This window comes from Saccostrea cucullata, unplaced genomic scaffold (genome assembly GCF_032062105.1).
Source record: "Saccostrea cucullata isolate Sc308-1 unplaced genomic scaffold, CSIRO_AGI_Scuc_v1 ctg758, whole genome shotgun sequence".
Lineage (NCBI taxonomy): Eukaryota > Metazoa > Mollusca > Bivalvia > Ostreida > Ostreidae > Saccostrea > Saccostrea cuccullata.
The window spans coordinates 239,036-258,381 of NW_026929349.1; the positions used below are offsets into that span (position 1 = coordinate 239,036).

At 34.7% G+C, this 19,346-nt stretch overlaps 1 protein-coding gene across 1 annotated transcript; it reads right to left on the bottom strand.

Moving 5' to 3' along the window:
- Positions 1-1,068: 1,068 nt before the first annotated feature.
- On the bottom strand, positions 1,069-9,312 carry LOC134280568 (uncharacterized). Its single transcript, XM_062763010.1, has one exon. It carries the CDS (start codon positions 9,310-9,312, stop codon positions 1,069-1,071), a length of 8,244 nt encoding a protein of 2,747 aa, XP_062618994.1.
- Between the last annotated feature and the right edge of the window lie 10,034 nt (positions 9,313-19,346).

The window sequence follows — 19,346 nt, forward strand, 5'->3', positions numbered from 1 at the left end:
AATTTGTTTTATTTAACATTCAAGAACATAATAATTTTACAAGACTGTTTTCTATCACCTGAAACCTCTATGGGACCATTTAATGCACTAAACTTACACATGCACAAGCTTTAAATTTTATTCTCTCTTTAATTGGGTGATCTAATAAGAATTACACTTTAAAGATTGATATATCAGTATCTATATGAAAAAGATACTGACTTCGGGAAATAATTTTATAGTTTTTACGATACTTTTATTGAGAATAACTTTTCAGGAATAACCAGAAATCGGACCAAGTTACTCTGTCTCTTTATGATAAATGGGACTTCTGTTTGAAATTGAAGTGCTTATGAATATTACCGGTTATCTTGATATCATATCCATTATACGGTTAGTACTTCTATATTCTTTTGCAGTTTGTACTTTCCTCTGAAACCTATAAATGAAATGTATATGATTTTTAAAAATGTTTTTATTTCTAGTCTTGCAGAAAATTAATAAATATATTCCTAGAATGGAACTTGACAGCAAACTTCAAGTTGTTACTTCCTCCCAGATATATGTATATGATTTCAATAAGGCGACTATTAAGTTAAAGCCTAATTTCAATTTCATATAATTATAATAATTTTCATTCGAAATAAAATTTTCTCTAAAATTTTCATCTTAAACTTTATCTAGGTAGAACAAGTGTTTGGTTTATCTGAAATCTTTTCTGATCAATATAAGCAAGTTTAAATTGTTATGTTGATTGAGTAGCATTTTTTTTTTTAAAAAAAAAAAAAAAAGGATTTTTATTCGCCATGTCTATAAGTTTATAACTCGACCCATCAGCATTTGACTCAAGTGATATCTTGCTGATCTGCATTTTTTTTTCTCTTTGTCAAGATATTAGCATTGTTGTATCAGATTTATTCTACATAAAATTGCTATTAAAAAGTTTTGATTAAAATTATAGTATTATTTAGGCAAAAAAAACATAATAAATCAAAAATTAAATTTATAAAGCTGATGAACGTTATACAAATAGATAGAGAATGAATGTCTACAGAAATGATTTTGAGTTGAAAAATACACAAAAATTATCTATTCTGTTCTTAAATGTACGATAACAGCGTCATGATAGCTGTAATAGACTGGCATGATTTCTACACTTGCTTCGATCTCTTCTGTTACATATACATGATCCAGAATAGTGTCACCCTCTGTTGTTGCAAAGTTAACTTTCTGCTTAAAGCCATTGGTCTCTAACATTCTTTGAATTGGTCCTTTCAGTTGCGCGTCTTCATTAAAATCTCCAAGTACAAGGCATTTGGAATGCTGCACTTTAAAGAAATCTACAACTTTCTGCAGACTTTCTAAGAAAAATCGGACACTCAGAGTACTTGGTCGGTATATAAGAATGATTACAGTGTTCTCCTCATAAAGTTCTACAGCCATTCCCTCAATATTAGTTTCAGGTAAACCATTAACTAAAGCCTTTTCCTTTCTCTTCTTGTAAACACCAACACCTCCTCCTTTTGCTGTACGAAGTTGAGCAAATGTGTCCATACTTTCATCATAAGACTGCTTCCTTGTAATATGGTTCAATTCAAAGTCAGGAACTTCAAAGTATTTCGTACTTTCATTGTCTGTCAACCATGTTTCTGTTAGACATATAAAGTTTGCACTAAGAAATCTGGTATCGCTTTTAAGGTCTGGAAAATGTCCTCTTAAACTTTGCACATTGATTAAGACAATTCTCTTGAATTTTCCTATTTCTGCTCCGAAACTGATATCATTGTGCACTAGGATTAATTTCTCCATCTTACACAGTGCTGATTTTACGTCTGGGTTTGCATAAATTTTTTTCTCCAAAGCATTTTCATCTCTTGTTTCTATGAATAAACCATTTTGTGAAGTGACACGACTAATTGCAACATATGCCTGTCCAGGAGCAAAAGTGCGATCTAAATTAACAACAACGCTGTTAGTTGTCATTCCTTGAACTTTATGTGCTGTGCATGCCCATGCGAGTTTCAAAGGAAACTGGTGTCGAACAAAATTCTTTGTATTTTTCTCTCTGATATCTTCTTGTATTCTTTGAATCAGAACTTCGTTGCCACGTGCTGTCCTTTTTCCTAGGAGTCTCCCAATATCTTCACAATCAAAAACCACTTTAATTCCTTCTATCTTATTTCTTTGCAGAGTTGTACCAAAATGAAAATCTGAAATATGCCCCATTGCGCCATTAACAAGTCCATCTTCCACATTGATATTTCTTGTCAGCATCACTTTAGCATTCACAGACAACAGCAATGAAGTTGAAAGACCATCTGTCCTTGTCCTTAGATAAGGTTTTTCTCGTAATGTCAGCTTTCCTGTAGTTTTGTCTTTCTGATAATCTTCAGCAGCTACCTCTATCAATTCTCCACAACTAGTTTGCAACATCTTGAGATTATATTCATTTGCCTCTTCGTTTGTAGGATACACATGCAGCACTTCGTCTGGTCCATCTCTTATGCACTCTTTTAACATTGTTTTCGCCTCTTCTGATAGTGGTTCTTCAATTGTTCGAACCCGTAGTGAATTCAAAACTGAAGCAAATGCAGCATCCTCTCGTTGTCTCATTATTTCATCCAACTCAATGATTTTGAAAAAGTCTAACCAGTAGTCAATAGGATATTCTGCATTTTCTTTGTACAATATTTCCGCTTTTCGTTGTTTTACAGGAGGCAATTGAAAGAAATCTCCAACAGCTATAATCGAAATACCACCAAATGGTTCCTTACATTTCTTGATCTGCACCAGGCGTTCGTGAACGTAGTACAAAAGTCGTTTGAAAACCATTGAAACTTCATCAATGACTAAAATCTGCAGAGATGCTAACTTTACTCTCATTGCACTCAAAGTCTGTTCCTTCAGAGGTTCGTAAGGAATAGGTAGTGCTTTGGTCAAAGAAAAGACATGGTGAATTGTATTTCCCCCAATATTGAAAGCCGCTGTTCCAGTAAAAGCTGTGAGAAGAACTGACAAATCTGAAGGAGTTAAAAGTGTTTTTTCAAAAACCCTTGAAGCTTCATACTGTATAGTCTTGATCAGGTGACTCTTACCTGTCCCTGCACCACCGGTGACAAAGATATGTAATGGTTCTATTTTCTTTCCAGACACTTTCTTTAAACACCAATCACGAACTAAATAGAAAATCTGCTTCTGTTTTTGATTTAAACTTCTCAATAAAGGAATAATTTCTTGTCTTGAGTTAGAATTTTCCCTTATATGATAGATCATGTCTGAGCAACCATCAAGTTCAATTTCATGCGTAGTCTCTGGTTCTCTATTTTCTGATTGTTCTATTGTCCTCTTTTCTTTTAGACATTCTTCTCGATTCTTTTCAGTTTCTGGACAAAGGTTTGCCCAAGCATCTTCAGGTTCACCATAACATTCTAAAGTTTCCTGTGCATTTTCAAGGGCATCCTCATTCTTTGAAAAGATACTACGATTATTTTCCACAATATTTCTCACTGATTGTAGTTTGTTTGCAGTTTTCATATTGACAAACCCATTTTCATAAAAAGTCTGGTGTAAGTCGAATCCAGGTGGTTTCAGCTGATCTTGGGTCACATATGGAAGAAACAATTGTAGTATTGATTGATAATACTTTTCTGGTACATTTTCGGGGTTGAATCTTGGATATCTTATTACGGCTGGCTTTCCCCTTGTTCTTTTCTGAATGTATCCATTTCCATTCTTCAATTCAAAAACAGTTTCTTTTTCTCCCTGAGGAATCTGAGATTTCGCCAGAACACGATATTCAGAGCAAAATTCCGCAAGGCACATCTCGGGAAAAGGATGTGAATCAGGTCGACTTTCATATCTCTCTACTACATTTGTCATCCAGATGCTGTCGTCATCATCTTCAATGTCAACGTCATTTTCATTATTTGATTTTCTTTTCATTTGTGCAAGAGGTTTACTTAACCGGGTTGGATTTTCCCCAACAGGAACAAAAGTCACCTTTCTTGAACTTTCTTTCATTTTTAGATTGCAGACTCTATATACTGCTTCTTGTGCACTGACCTCTCTATGATTGAGATAAGCTGATCCAATTTTTTTCATCGTTTGACGAGCATTTAAATTCCCCTCAGCAGATTCTATTTGAGTTTGTTTCAACAACATTCCCATTTCCCGTTCCGATTTTGAAATGTAAGAAATAATGTACACAATACAGCTAAATGGATCAAGTATGTACTGAATGTCCATGTTAGCATCCCAGCATTTCAGAAGGCAGGTGTTGTATTGATTTGTCCACATTTCATCTGGATTTCGTCTCAAGATAGTACTTGTTTTTGCCGATAATAGTCTATGTGCTTTTTCATATAAATCTTGAGATAATCCCATATTCATGAACATTTCCTCAGTAGTTTTGCATTCATTCTCATCATTAAGTACTTCATTCCAAACATGCAGCAAGATATCTTTTGCTTGAGATTTACAGAACTTTCCGTCAGTCTCCGTGTCCTTTTCCTCTTCCTCACATTGTCTTGTAATAAATGTTCTTTGCGACGGCGGTCTTGGAAAATTGAATCTACAATCTGTTCCCTTTTTCTTACATGATTTTGAATGATTCTTGCTATGCTGCTGAACACCTAAAACAATTCTCCGGAGTTCTGAGTCATCATTTTCAGAAGGTAAAGCACATGTGATATATCTATCGATGAAATCACAAACTGTTTCCTCGTCATCCTCGTCAAATTTCGGTGCATTTTCAACCCAATACAAGCAGTGCATGTGTGGAGAGCCCCTTTGCTGGAATTCTACTCTTACAAAATAATCAGTAACATTGCCTATTGGTTTTGATGGTGAGAGTATAACATGTCTTTGAAACATATGGAATCTATGTTCAAACATTCTGGCCACAGTAACTGGATTACTTCTCAAAATTTCACTCTTTTCTGACCAGTCTAAATCAGTAGGCAATCTAGAATCATTATCATGATGCAATATTGATCCAATAATTTCATTCCATCTGTACTCTGCTGCAGAAAAAGAGCAAAACCATGTTGGAATACCCAACTGTCGTAGCATAGCAAACAGATCTTTCTGAGTAGTTGACCAATATGCAGGTGTTCCACGAATGGGTTGCATAAAGCGTAAAGCCTCATCATTCCTCAGCAGTTTGGAGAGTATGTCTGGATTTTGCAACATTTCAGATGTTACTGCTTTTCCACCATCAAGCTTTGATAAAGACTTTCGTACTGAAATCTGTGTTTTTTCAATTACTTGATTCAATTCTGACATGTACTGTGAGAAGAAAATGTAATTTGTGTCTTTAGCAAATCTGTTATCAGAATTCATTAGTCTGTTGTTAAAATACCTTGATAAGGTAATTTTCACGTCTCGATGTTCATTCCAAGAAAAGTTGCCACTTGGAAATAAATGAGGAAATGTCTTTGCTTCGTTTCCCTCTTCTTGCAACATTCTGATTGGATTTTTCCCTTCACCAGGTGCTATATTGTAAACATCGTCAAAGTAATGATCAAGAACTTCTTGTGCAATATCCACAGGTTGTAAGCATGTATCAGTAACAACTTCTTGGTTATTATCTCTGTCTTCTTCTTTCATTTCCTCGTCTACAAATTCAGTTGACTTATTTGATAACAAATCATTTTGGTCATCATTTTCTTCCCATGTGGTATTAATCCCAACATCCTTATACCATCTGTTCTCTTTCTTTAAAAATTCAAGAGCCATATTAATATGATTTGGATTAACAAACTGGTATTCAAAATGACCCTTGTAAGCTAATTTTCGTTTCAGCTTAACTCTTAACAATAAATTGTCATTCTCATTTCGGGGTAAACTTGTTGCCTTTTGCACATTAGACGGCACACACACAACAGGTCCATGTACATTTCTTTGACCACCTTGGGGAAGAGCCATCACTTTCATAAATGGAATATGCAGGGCAATGAGATGTTGCTCCAAACTGTTTAAATTCTTTAATTCACTTGGAATTTCTTCTAGTGACATTCGATTTACAACTGCCTCTGCTGGTGTATTACCACTTAGTATTTTTCTGTGACAAGTAAAACATATCCACAATGATGACTGTGGGCAATGCATTGGACAAGACAATGTACAATCATGAACATATTTCTTTTGTATGCAAATCTGTGCAATATCATTCACCTTCTTTCTTTCTTTGTACATTTCAAGTCTACAACCTTGGACTTGGTGTTCAAATAATAAACGATGACAACAGCAACATGTGTACTCTGGGCCACTTCTTACACTTTCTTTAAACAATTTCACAACTTCATCTTCATCTTCCAGTTTTACTTTCAGAGCACGTCTCTGATTAAGAACATTCTCTTTCTTTTTTCTCTTCTCATCTGCACTCAAATTATATTTTCTTTTCCCAGCAGTCTTTACCTTATCTTTGTGTTCTTCATTATTTTTGTACTTTTCTGTACTCCTTTGTTTAACATCCATTCTGTGAACTTCATCATTCTTGTACTTCTGTATGCTTCTTTGCCTGACATCCATTCTGTGTACATCATCATTTTTGTACTTCTCTGTACTCCTTTGTTTAACATCCATTCTGTGTACACCATCATTCTTGTATTTCTCTGTACTCCTTTGTTTAACATCCATTCTGTGTACACCATCATTCTTGTATTTCTCTGTACTCCTTTGTTTAACATCCATTCTGTGTACACCATCATTCTTGTATTTCTCTGTACTCCTTTGTTTAACATCCATTCTGTGTACACCATCATTCTTGTATTTCTCTGTACTCCTTCGTTTAACATCCATTCTGTGTACACCATCATTCTTGTACTTCTCTGTACTCCTTCGTTTAACATCCATTCTGTGTACATCATCATTTTGGTACTTCTCTGTACTCTGTTGCTTAACATTCATTCTATGCACTACATCTGAACCATATTTTTCAATGCTTGTTTTCTTCTTGTACTGTCTATACAGATCATTTGCTATGTATTTCCTTTTGCTAAAGTTTTTGCTGTATTCCATAACTTTAAACCTGTGTTCTTTGTTACAAGTGTATTTTTTCAAACTCCTTTCTTTTACCTTTGTTTGATACGCTTTGTTATTCCTGTACCTATTTCTTCCATCTGCTAATGCTTTTAATCTAAATCTAAGGTCTGTCTTGTACTTCAATTTCGCTGCTCTTGATTTCCTTTCCATGTAATCTCCATTCCTTAGTTTCATTTCATGACTTTTACATAATTTCTTCGTAGATGAAGTAATGCGTACTGCCCTCATGCGGTTTCGATTTATCTGTTTTTTTCTGTACTCTTCGTTCCCAACAAATTCATCAGATTTCATTGAACTATCTGTTTCTTTTCCTGCAACTGTTACCACTACATTATAATGATTCTGATTCTCGTGATCTAAATAAATTGACCCTAACGACTGAACATTTGTCGTTGGTTCTATCAATCGTCTTGAATATGTGATCCAGTGATTCTCTGTATATGTATGTACATCAGTACTCAAGAGATGACAAAGTGCAAGAATTTCTGTTTCAGTTGCCCATGAACCATCTTTTGACATATCTGTTAAAGACAAGTGATTTTTAACAGAACGTTCTGCAGGTCTTACAAAGGTTTCAAACAATTTTGTATTGTGTAGCAGATGTTGACACACTGCAGATCGTATCAGGTAATGATAATCCTCAACTCCAGTCAAACAAAATGAAATGGCCCTGAAGAAACAATTTCCATCCCTTTGAATTTCAATACAGCCAGTAGGTGCACCTATTTCTTCAACATGACAGACATCATTATCAACTTTGTTGGACTGTGGTATTCCCATAATTTCACAAAGCTGGTTTTTCATACTGCTAGATAATGGCAAGAAATCAATACTCTGACTTTCACTGCAAACAAATTCAACATCATCATCTGCAACTGACTGACAACTTTCATTTAAAGTGTTTGCACTTTCTTCAAAACTTTGATTAGACTCTCTAAGTTCATGTGAAACTTCTGTCTGCTCATTTTGAAGACAATGTTCATCAGTAGATGATAACTTCCTAACTGAACAATCCACACCAGTTACTTCACATTCAATAATTCCACTAAGTCCCAATGACAATGCTAATGACAATACATGATTGTATATATCATAAACTGATTGATACAGTATCCTTGTACTCTTTCCATTAAAAGCCATATTCCCTAATGATGATCTTGAATGCGAATCAAATGTAAAGTAACCATCTGATGTTTTCCCAATCAAAAACGTATTTCCACTGAAACACATAAAACACCCACTTGTTTCTCCAAGAGCAATCTCCAATGCATCTAAAATTGAATATGCATTAAAGTCATCATAGTTTGGCTCTATTTCAGACAAATTTATCAGGCTACATAAAGATTCATGTGCTTTGAACTCAAACATTGTGTTAAAACACTCAAAAAACTGGGGCAATTCATCAACTAAAAGGTATCTACTAACAATGGTTGAACTACGCTGCAAGTATGTATAAAGCTCATCACCTGTTGTTAACACTTTATTCATATCTGGAGTTTTCCATTGTTTGGCATTCTTAATTTTGTGGTAAGCTAATGCTGTTAAGCAGTTTGCAACACATTGTGTTCCTGCATTTTCACCAAACATAAAGTCACCCTGATGAAAAGAACCTTGAACAGTTACCTGAGACATTGTTACTGGATCATCATCAATAAAACATGCATACTCAGCACCATCCAGTCCACCAGTATGTGATCTCTCAAATCTGCAATCTGATTTATTTCTCTCATATACATTTTCTATATTCTCATTTTCATCATATAAATTCCTTTTAGTATCCTTTTTAGATCTCGTTCTTTTAATCTGGTTTGCATCAATCAATCTCCTGCTGGACTCATCCCCCTTGGAGGATGACATATCCAGCTGCGCCTGACCTGCTGAGCCAGACACGTGCACGGTGTCCGGCTCAGGTACCCTCGCTGGAGTACAAACCCACGGTGGGGAGTCAGGGGACGGTGCCATGCCTCCGTTTCGGGCACACAGACGACTTCCCTGAGAAGATGCGTTACTCAGGGCAGTTGGTTGCATTTTCTCGCGAAGAGAGGCCTGCAACCTGGCCAAGGGTTTTCCCTCAATAGGCGGCAACCCTATAGAGCCGTGCCCCAGAAAGTTACTGGGTGGAACTGAGACAGCTCCATCTACTGCCCCAAAAGGGACAGTAGACTCTGGTGGTTTATCATCAGGTTGGGCATCTGATGTGGGGAGGGTCTTCTCCTGCCTCTGTTCTCTCTTTCTTAGTTTGTCTTTGAGGCGTTTTCCTCGGCCAGAGTTGTTCTTTCTCTTTACCATCTAAAAAATTATAAAATTATAAAAAGAAAACCTTTCTCCGTGTACAAAGCATTGAGAACATCACTTATTTCAATCAGCATAAGGGAAAACAACAAGAGGCCCACAGACCACATTGCTCACTTGAGCACTGTCGATAGAAACAAGCAAAATCAATTCAGTCAATGCATAAGTCCTCCTAACCCTAAAAGAGATGTATAGTTTTCACAAATTTAAATCTAGGCAAACTTGAATCTACACTAATTTAGGATGAGTGCATTTTTTTCTTTAACTCTTTTTTCCCTATAAGTTTGAACTTTTATTGTGGTCACATCCTATCCCCTGGGGTCATGATTTTTTTTACAAATTTACACTATACCTGATGATGCTTCCATAAAAACATAACCAACCATGACTTTGCTGTTCTTGAGCATGTTGAGAAGATTTTTCCTAAATATTCCTATGTAAAACTTTGACAGTCCACTGTGACCCAACCCTTACCTAAGGGGGGAAAGAAATTTGAATAAATTTGAATCTACCCTAACTGAGGATACTTCCATATAAATATGACTAACCATGACTTTGCTTTTCTCAAAAAGATGATTTTCAATATGTTCCTGTATATTCCTATGTAAAACTTTCATCCCTATTGTGGTCCTCCTCCCCGGGGGGATCATGATTTGTACAATCTTGAGTCTACACTACCTGAGGATGTTTCCATATAAGTTTCACTTTTCCTTGCCCAGTGGTTCTTGAGAAGATTTTTCCTATATATATATATATATATATATATATATATTCCTATGCACAACTTTAATTGTCAATTGTGGGCCTGCCCTATCAACAGGGGTCATGATTTGAAGAAACTTGAATTTACACAACCTGAGGATGTTTCCATATAAGTTTCATCTTTCCTGGCCCAGTAGTTCTTGAAAAGAAAAAGACGGCATCAATTGTTCACTAATTTTTTATTATCTCCCCTTGGAATAGGATGTGGATTTCATTTTAACAAACTTGAATCCCCTTTACCCAAGTATACCTTGTGGTGAGATTTGGCTCAGGTGAGCTAAAAACTCTGACTTGTAATATGAATTTATCCTCACAAAGAACTATATGCGGTATATTGCATATATTTGCCCCCACAAAAGTCAAAATTTGAAAACTTCCTGAAATGTGCTGAATTCAATAAATTGTATGAGAAATATAAATTAACAGAAAATATTATAGTGTCAAAGCAGTGTATTCAGAATTTTTGTTTTTATGACGTCACAAACTAGTCCGATTTTTATCCTTTTTCAGAAAGAGGACAAAATGGACAAAATTTCAACAATTTTAGCTTTAAAATTTATAAAGCGCAAGTTTGTTCAGGAACAATATTGACATATTTCATTGATATTATCATTCTACACATTATATCAAAATATTGATTCTGAACACACATGCGCTCGGTGACTTTTACTCAAAATATCGACGAAATATGTACTTTTTTCTGTAAAATTCATAAAAAACTGAAATTTACGTCATGTTTGTAACGTCATTACCTACACATGGCGTCATTACTTATGAAAATATTCAGTGCTTTGAAGTCAGCATATACTCCCCTGTTTAAGAACTTAAATATATCTCCATCAAAGTTTGATTTGGGGGGCAAATATTGGTTATTACCAAATAAAGTTCTTTAAGTAAAAAGTAACTTAAATGAAAGGCCCATGGGCCACATGGCTTACCTGAGCACTGTTGCTACAATAAATAAAAAATCAATCTACTATTGAAAAAGCTTAAATGCTTTGGTAGTCCCAACTTACCCCTAAAATTAATGGTAATTACATAGCGAACCTATTTTTATATTCATATGAAGCAGAATTTGTGTAAAATCTTATGCATGAAAAGAAGAAAACATTTGCTGTGGCCTTCAACTTGATATTTAGATATATCGAAGACATATTGTCAATTAACAATGGTAAATTACATTCCTACGTGAATACGATATATCCTGGTGAGCTTGGGATAAAAGATATCACAGAGTGTGACACATCTGTTTCATACTTGGATATTTTACTTGAAAAAGACGTTAGTGATAATGTAACAACCAAGCTATATGATAAACGTGATGACTTTAACTTTTCTATCGTCAACTTCCCTTCCTTATGCAGCAATATACCTGCATCACCTGCACACAGATTGTATATTACTCAGTTGATTCGATACGCAAGAGCTTAATTGCTATACATATGAACAATTTCTAAAATGAGGTAAATTATTGTAAAGCAAGTTGATGAAACAAGAATATCAGTTGTCTCGTTTCTGTGGTCAATACAATGACCTTGTCAGCAAATACAACTTATCATTGAGTCAAATGCTGACTGACATTTCGCATACTTATCGTATTATTTATATGCTGAATTGACGACAGATTTTTCTGTTATTTCCTGATCTTGACAAGGAGCAAATGGCGGGTGTGACCGATTAGCAGGGGATGCTCACTCATCCATGGCACCTGATCCCATCTCTGATGTTTCGGAGGTCTGTGTTTGCTGTGCTCCTATTTTGTATTGTTTTATGGACTTTGAGATTGATTAGTGTTTGTTATCTTCACATCCTTCTTTGATTAACTGTGGCTTTTTTCTTAAACTTTCCCCCCAGAGTTCACAATTTGAACAAACTTTAGTCTAAACTACCTGAGGATTTTTCCATATAAATATGACCAATTATGGCTTTCTTGTTCTTGTGAAGAAGATTTTTATTAAAATTTTTTCCTATATATCCCTATGTAAAACCATGATTATCGATCATGGTCCCACCCTACCCATAAGAATCATAATATAAATAAACATGATTCTACACTACCTGAGGATGCTTTTATATAAATATGACCAATCATGGGTTTGTTGTTTTTGAAAAAAAAAATTCTTAAAGATTTTTACTATGTATTCCTATAAAAAAAACTCCTGCATTACCTGAGGATGCTTCCATATAAATATGACCAATCATGGCATTGCTGTTTTTGACAAGAGAATTTTTAAACACTACCCCAGAATGCTTCCACATAGGTTTCAGCTTTTCTGATCCTGTGGTTCTTGAGAAGAAGATTTTTAAAGATTTTTCCTATATATTTCTATGTAAAACTTTGATTCCCTATTATGGCCCCGCCCAACCCCCGGGGGTCATGATTTGAACAATTAAGAATCTACACCACCCCAGGATGCTTCCAAATAAGTTTCAGCTTTTCTAGCGCTGTGGTTCTTGAGAAGAAAATTTTTAAAGATTATTCCTATATATTTCTTTGTAAAAGTTTGAATCCCTATTGCAGCCCCACCTTACCCCCGGGGGTCATGATTTGAATAATTTAGAATCTACACTACCCCAGGATGCTTCCACATAAGTTTCAGCTTTTCTGGCTCAGTGGATCTTGAAAAGAAGATTTTTAATGACCCCACCCTATTTTTGTCTTTCCTTGATTATCTCCCCTTGTGAGGGGTCTTGGCTCTTCATTTTTACAATTCAAACTACTCTTCACCCAAGGATGCTTTGTACTAAGTTTGGTTAAAATTAGCCCAGTGGTTCTTGAGAAGAAATCAAAATTGTGAAAAGTTTACAGATGGACAGACAGACAGCAAGACAAACAGCTGGACGGATGACGGACAAAATGTGACCAGAAAAGCTAACTAAGTGAGCTAAAAATTCTGAAACTCTAATTTGTCAAGAAATCATAGTAATTTGAGATAATAATATTTTGTCTTGACAATTTCATAACTTATTCTCAAAGATTTGTATATCATTTTGTTTAGCATTATGACATTTTAAGACAAGAAAATTTGAACAATTCTGCATAATTCAGTGAAAAAATCATAAGAAAGTGGGCGCTTTAGATGGGGATTCGGTAGGAACACTGGCAGATAAAAAGAATAAAAATTTATCATTGAATTATACATTTTTTTCAAAACCTACCCATTGACTGTGTTGAAGATAAAAGGGAAAATGTTCGGATAAAAATGCTTGATTTTATCTGAATTTGTACCCTTTTAAAGACGTTTTTCATTAATTTTGTTATTTCTAGGTCTTCGCTCCATGAATTTGAAATGCGTTATCAGTTTATTTTTAACACTAAAATTTATTCCAGCTGTTTAAACAATAAGCCCATGGGCCTTATAGCTTACCTGAGCATCATGATACAACTTTCAAACAATTGAATTTGGTTTGTGTTTTAAACCAGAAGCCATGAAATTCACAAGTTTGAAAGAGGCACTATTGCATCATAATTATACACTTAGCATACTTATTCTAGTTACTTTTTACCAAGAGTTAGATCAGAGTAACAAAAATAAAATTCATTTCAACTTTATAACTAGTCGTGCACCCCACCCCACAGGAATCACTGACCCTAAAGCCACATATTTCAAAATTTTGGAAATTTTATCATAAATTTTATTTCATCATAAATGGTTGATTAATACCACAGAGCAGATTTCGAAGCATTATTTTATCTTTACACTTTGAACTGTAACCTCCCCCCCCCCAACCTCCGATACAGGAGGAATGGAAAACATTTTCAAAGAATTCATGCATTTTCAGTATATATAATCAATAATAGAGCCCCGTCCTAACACCAGAACCCCTGATCCAGGGACCATCAAATTCACAATTTGGGAAAAGGCAACCTTTTTCATCATAACTATGTACATAGTTCATTAGTTTAATACCCAGGAGCAGAGAAATTTTTTAAAGAATCAATACATTAATATATTTTCACTATATAATCAATAGAGCCCCAACTTAAAAACAGAACCCCTGAACCTGTGGCCATGAAATTCACAATTTTCAAAAGACACTTTTGTTCATCATAACTATGTACTTGGCTAGTTTGTAAACCAGGAGCAGAGGAGGAGATTTTCAAAGACATTTCCTAATGATCTATATAGCCTGACCCGAACACCAGAACCCCTGACCCAGGGGCCATGAATTTCATAATTTTGGTAGAGAACTCAAAGCTGATTAAAATCATGCAAACAGTTTGACTGCTTGATGTCCAGGAGTAAAGAAGATTTTTAAACATTGCATTAATCCAATTGGTTTTGGCCCAACCCCTCAGGCCCCGGGGAGGGGGGGGGACCATGAGATTCACAAGTTCTCCTTCACCCATCTATACTGTATACCAAATTTGGTTGAAATTGGTTCAGTGGTTCCAGAGAAGAGGCTAAAAATGTTCAAAAGTTTACGACCGATGAACAAGGTAGGACAAAAACAGATAGCAATAGGTCACTGGAGTTTACTCAGGTGAGGTAAAAAAAATGGAGAGATGACCCAGAAATTTCAAAATCTAAACTTTTTCCATTTTGTTTCTGGGAGAAAATTTACAAAGTCCAAGTGTATAAGACTGTGGCTTTAAATAATGATTTGTATACCTAATGTATGAAGTGTCCCTGGTATCTAGCTACATGTGTTTGCCCCTGGACTCATGTCACTTTGTACTTAACATTTTAGGTTCGAATAAGGTGAAGTGAATATATTTTTTTTTCTTCAAAATATTCATATGGGAGTAAATAATTACTCTTTGAGTAAAGTTGCAAAGTATATTTTATAAATATTTTAAATTTTTTTAGTTCACAATGTGTTCACATTCTGTCATTTATAGTGTTGTTCTACAAATGTACGTATAGATACATCTACATATGTACTTCTTGTAAGTAAGTATGTTACACCTTATGAAAAAATATTGAATATACATGTATTTCAAAAAATAGCATGCAACTTTTATCTTTCTTTTTAAATCAATAATTTCAGTGCAGTTGAAAACTGAGCATAAAAAAAATATTCACTATATACTGGTATTAAGATACCGTATAAGTGGAAATTTTAGCGAGACACAAATTTAGCGATTTCTACCTAAAATCTGGTATTTTTTTTTAGCGAGAAGTAATTCTAGCCATTTTAAAATGCTAACCAAAGAAGCTATTACAAATAATATGCAATTAATTTTAAGCGATATTCAATTTTAGCGATCTAAGCATCCTCCAGACCTCGCTAACAATACCAAAAATTAAATCTTCGCTAAAAATTCTACTTATATGGTATTTAAAAGAACATGGTGCTTGGACATTAAAACCTGAATTGTTTCGTGTTAATGATTCCTGCCGAATACCAATCTACTGTGCCCACTTTCTTTAGTTAAAACTGATTTCACATCATAATTTATAAAAAAGTAGTTTATTCAATGAAGTACAGATGTGTGCCAAAAGAGAAGAATTTTTTTCTCTATATATTTTTATATTGAAAACAACATTTGGTAAAATCACTGACAAATTCTCCATTTTCGTCCATTTTCATTATTTATTTCATTAGTTAAACCAGAACATGTGTAGTTATCTTTCTTTTGTAAAAAGATAATTAATTTACATTTTTTTTTTACTTTTTCATTGTTTTTGGTAAAAGATAGCTCATCACTTAACAAATAATTTCTAAAATTCATGTTGCACTTGAATTACAATATTTTCAAAATATGGATACTGATCAGGTAAAAACTGTTGTTTTTATTAACTACATGTACAACAATTCAACATATCAATAATTTTGTGGTAAAATCTGTCAAAAATTGTTGCCATATACCAGTGATTTTACAAAATGTTGCTTTCAATGAAATATGTACAGAAAAAATAAAATTATCTTTACTTTTAGCACACATCTGTATATAGTTTGAAAATGCCATTATGTTTCACTTATGGCACTGCATGTATCCCAATTGTATTAAACAGTAATGTGTATTTCATTCAATCATTGATAAAAAAGACAACTATAAGTTTAGATAAATCTTTATTTATAAGCGACTCCGAAAACACATCCATCATCAACTTCCATGTAGCACAAACTACTTCGCTCACCATTAGGCTGTTCAAAATGGAGTGAAGGAAATCGAATCAACATTGAGAAAAACACGAAATACTTACGGTGTAAAGGATATATTGATGAAAGACCCTTTCTTATGTTAACTTTTCCAAGTCTTGAACAATACCACCACAAATCAATTAAGACGGCGCAAAAATACAGTGCAATGAAATGTCTTTGTAAAGCTCCTTCTTCCTCTCTCTGCAGACGTAAACAAAGAATGACGTCAGTTCCGAGCGGCACGGGGTAAATATAGTTCTGCAACTAATGTGACTAAAATGGGTATTGAAATGCGAGCCGGGTCGGGAATTTTAAAACGGTAAACAAGATTTTTGCTAATAACTGAAAATACTCAATTATTTATCATGGAACTTACATTTCAATGTAATTAAAAACAACAAAATATGCCTTTGCTGAGAGTTTCAAATCCAAGTAGTACCCTTTACATTGTTTGTCGCCGGTTGTCATTTTTCTGGTGATTAAAATGGGTACTGTAGTTAACCTGTTTCATATATTGTTCGGTTTTGCACTTAAAATTAACCCAAAAAAAAAAATCGCGGTTTTGTGTGTTAGAAAAAAAAAAAACAAAAAAAAATAAATTGTGGTTGTACGTGCTAACTTGATTTTTCAATGATGCAAACTTCTTTCATTTCCAGTTTTTTGACGTACAACAATACAACACTACATTTCCCTTATCATTTTACTGTAGTAGGAAGTGGGGGGGGGGGGGGGCTTTCAATGAACGTTTTCAATAGTAAAAATAGTGTTGGGGAAAACGTGGGGGGGGCAAGCACACACCCCCCCCCCTCTGTTGCTACGTGCCTTTAATTTTATATAGAATCGAAAATGCCAACCTCGAGATACTTTGAAGCAATGCTCCCCAATGGCGTAATGGTACGCGCTTTGGATTTTCTCGCTGGCAAACCAGGTTCCTTCCCACATATATCCGATTTTTTTTTATCACTTTTTCATTTTGATATTATATTTTTCTTTCAGAATTAAACGGACGGAAGACCTCTCGTTGCTCGCAACGAGTTTCTTTTCTAGATTATTATAACTAAAGTCTCAATATCTTTCTTGTTTTTTGATAAAATCATTTGAAATTTTGAACATAGTCATACATTAGGGAGATCTACAGCCCGTAATTAGAGAAATATCATGAAAGCATGTGCATGCACGTGTGCTTGCAAGAGCTCGCACGTGCAACACGAGAAATGTCCAATATAATTGATACAGACGTAACTATTTAAATTATTGATGATATGCTTTAAAACTCATATTAGAAGTATATATTAGAAGCATAGACAAGATGACATGGTCAAAAAAGCAAGATCTCACGCGCATGCACGTGCGCTTCGCTCTGATTGGCTGAAACTAAAGTCTCAATATCTTTCTTTGTTTTTGACGAAATCCTTTGAAATTTTAAATATAGGCATGTATCAGGATATCCTACAATAAGATATATAGCAATTATTTTGAAAACGCGTGCATGCACGTGCGCTGCAATCTGATTGGCTTATGCTTTAAATAGCTATAACTTCCTTGGTTTTCAACCAAACAGGATGGGATTTGGAACATGGATAGATATAATGGACTGCTACAAGAAGACATGGTCACCATGCACATGCATACACGTGCATGTACGTGCGCTGCAATCTGATTGACTGAAACTTTGAACAGCTATAACTCCCTTGGTTTTCAACCAAACGGGGTGGGATTTAGAACATAGATAGATGTAATGGACTTCTACAAGAAAGTATGGTCGCCATGCTCATGTGAGCACGTGCGTGCACGTGAAATGAGTAAAATCAAAAATACACTTGAATTAACGTATTTTTAGTACGTTTGGATTAAATACTTTGATATTTAGTATATTAAAATCTATAGATTGTAAAGACAAGATTATATGGTCATTATGCACATGCATTCACATGCGCACGCGTGCAATGCTAAAATTTGAATGAAATTGGTACACTTCTGGGTAAACGTTGTTAAAGTCTCAAATGCATAGAGTTTGTCTTATTCAATGAAGCTTATAGGGAATATGGCATCAAAAGGGAGTTGGGGAGCGTTTGGGGAACATCTGTAACGGTCCCCGTTACAATTAGCACTAGTTTCAATAGTAGTTACAATCTGTGTTTCGTTTTGAAATACGTTCTCAAACACTATTGATAAAACTATTTCCATAATCGTCGAGCATGATAGTCTCACATGTTGATAACCATAATACTCATCGATTCGATGTTTGATTTCAATGAAACCAATGTAGCAACCACTAATGATAAAACGCCGCTTAATGATACAAATAGCATTAAGCGTCACAAATGCAGAGAAACACTGACTCTTAATAGACGCTTAATAGAGAAACATCGACATCTTACGAACGTTACTCTCCCTAACTTCTCGTATCTCGATTGTTTTCTCTAGACCAGTGATTGTACCCATATAGATTTTAAAATCGGAAAAAATAATTATATGTGTATATAGAACGGATAGTATTTTTACAACTTTGTATTTGAAAATTGCTCATGTCAAATTTTATGTAATCACTTACAATGTTTTAAAAAAGCAAACAATTAGAAGAAAATACACCATGATACTTGAGACGGATAAGGAAACACGTTTGTCATGCGTCAGTGATTTAACGTATACAAACTACTCGTATTATACGCCTTGTTCATACGGGGAAAGGTTACTTTTTACAGCTTGAAAAAAAAACCGTGCAATGAAGTGAATAGGTAGTGCGCTTTTATAAAGTGTCTTGTATTGAGAGAGAGAGAGAGAGAGAGAGAGAGAGAGAGAGAGAGAGAGAGAGAGAGAGAGAGAGAGAGATATTCTTTTTTAAATTTAATAAAATATCACTTCAAAGAAATACAGGAGCATTCATAGTAGACAGTATCTTCCTAGATGATGTATTAAATTGTGATCTAACAAAATTATCTTGGGCTGCTTTTATTTTATATATATGTAACAGGCCTGAAGCATGCAATTTCAGTAGGGGGGCACAACCAAAAGTTCAGAGTTACTACCAGGGAATTACTTGGGTAACCAAAATGAAAGATTTTTTTTATTGAGGGGCCACAAGTATACAGTAGCTAAGTTTTGTATAATATTACATTGTTTATTTATCGACTTCATTAAGCAGGGGGGGGGCTTATCCCCACCCCCCGACCCCGTTC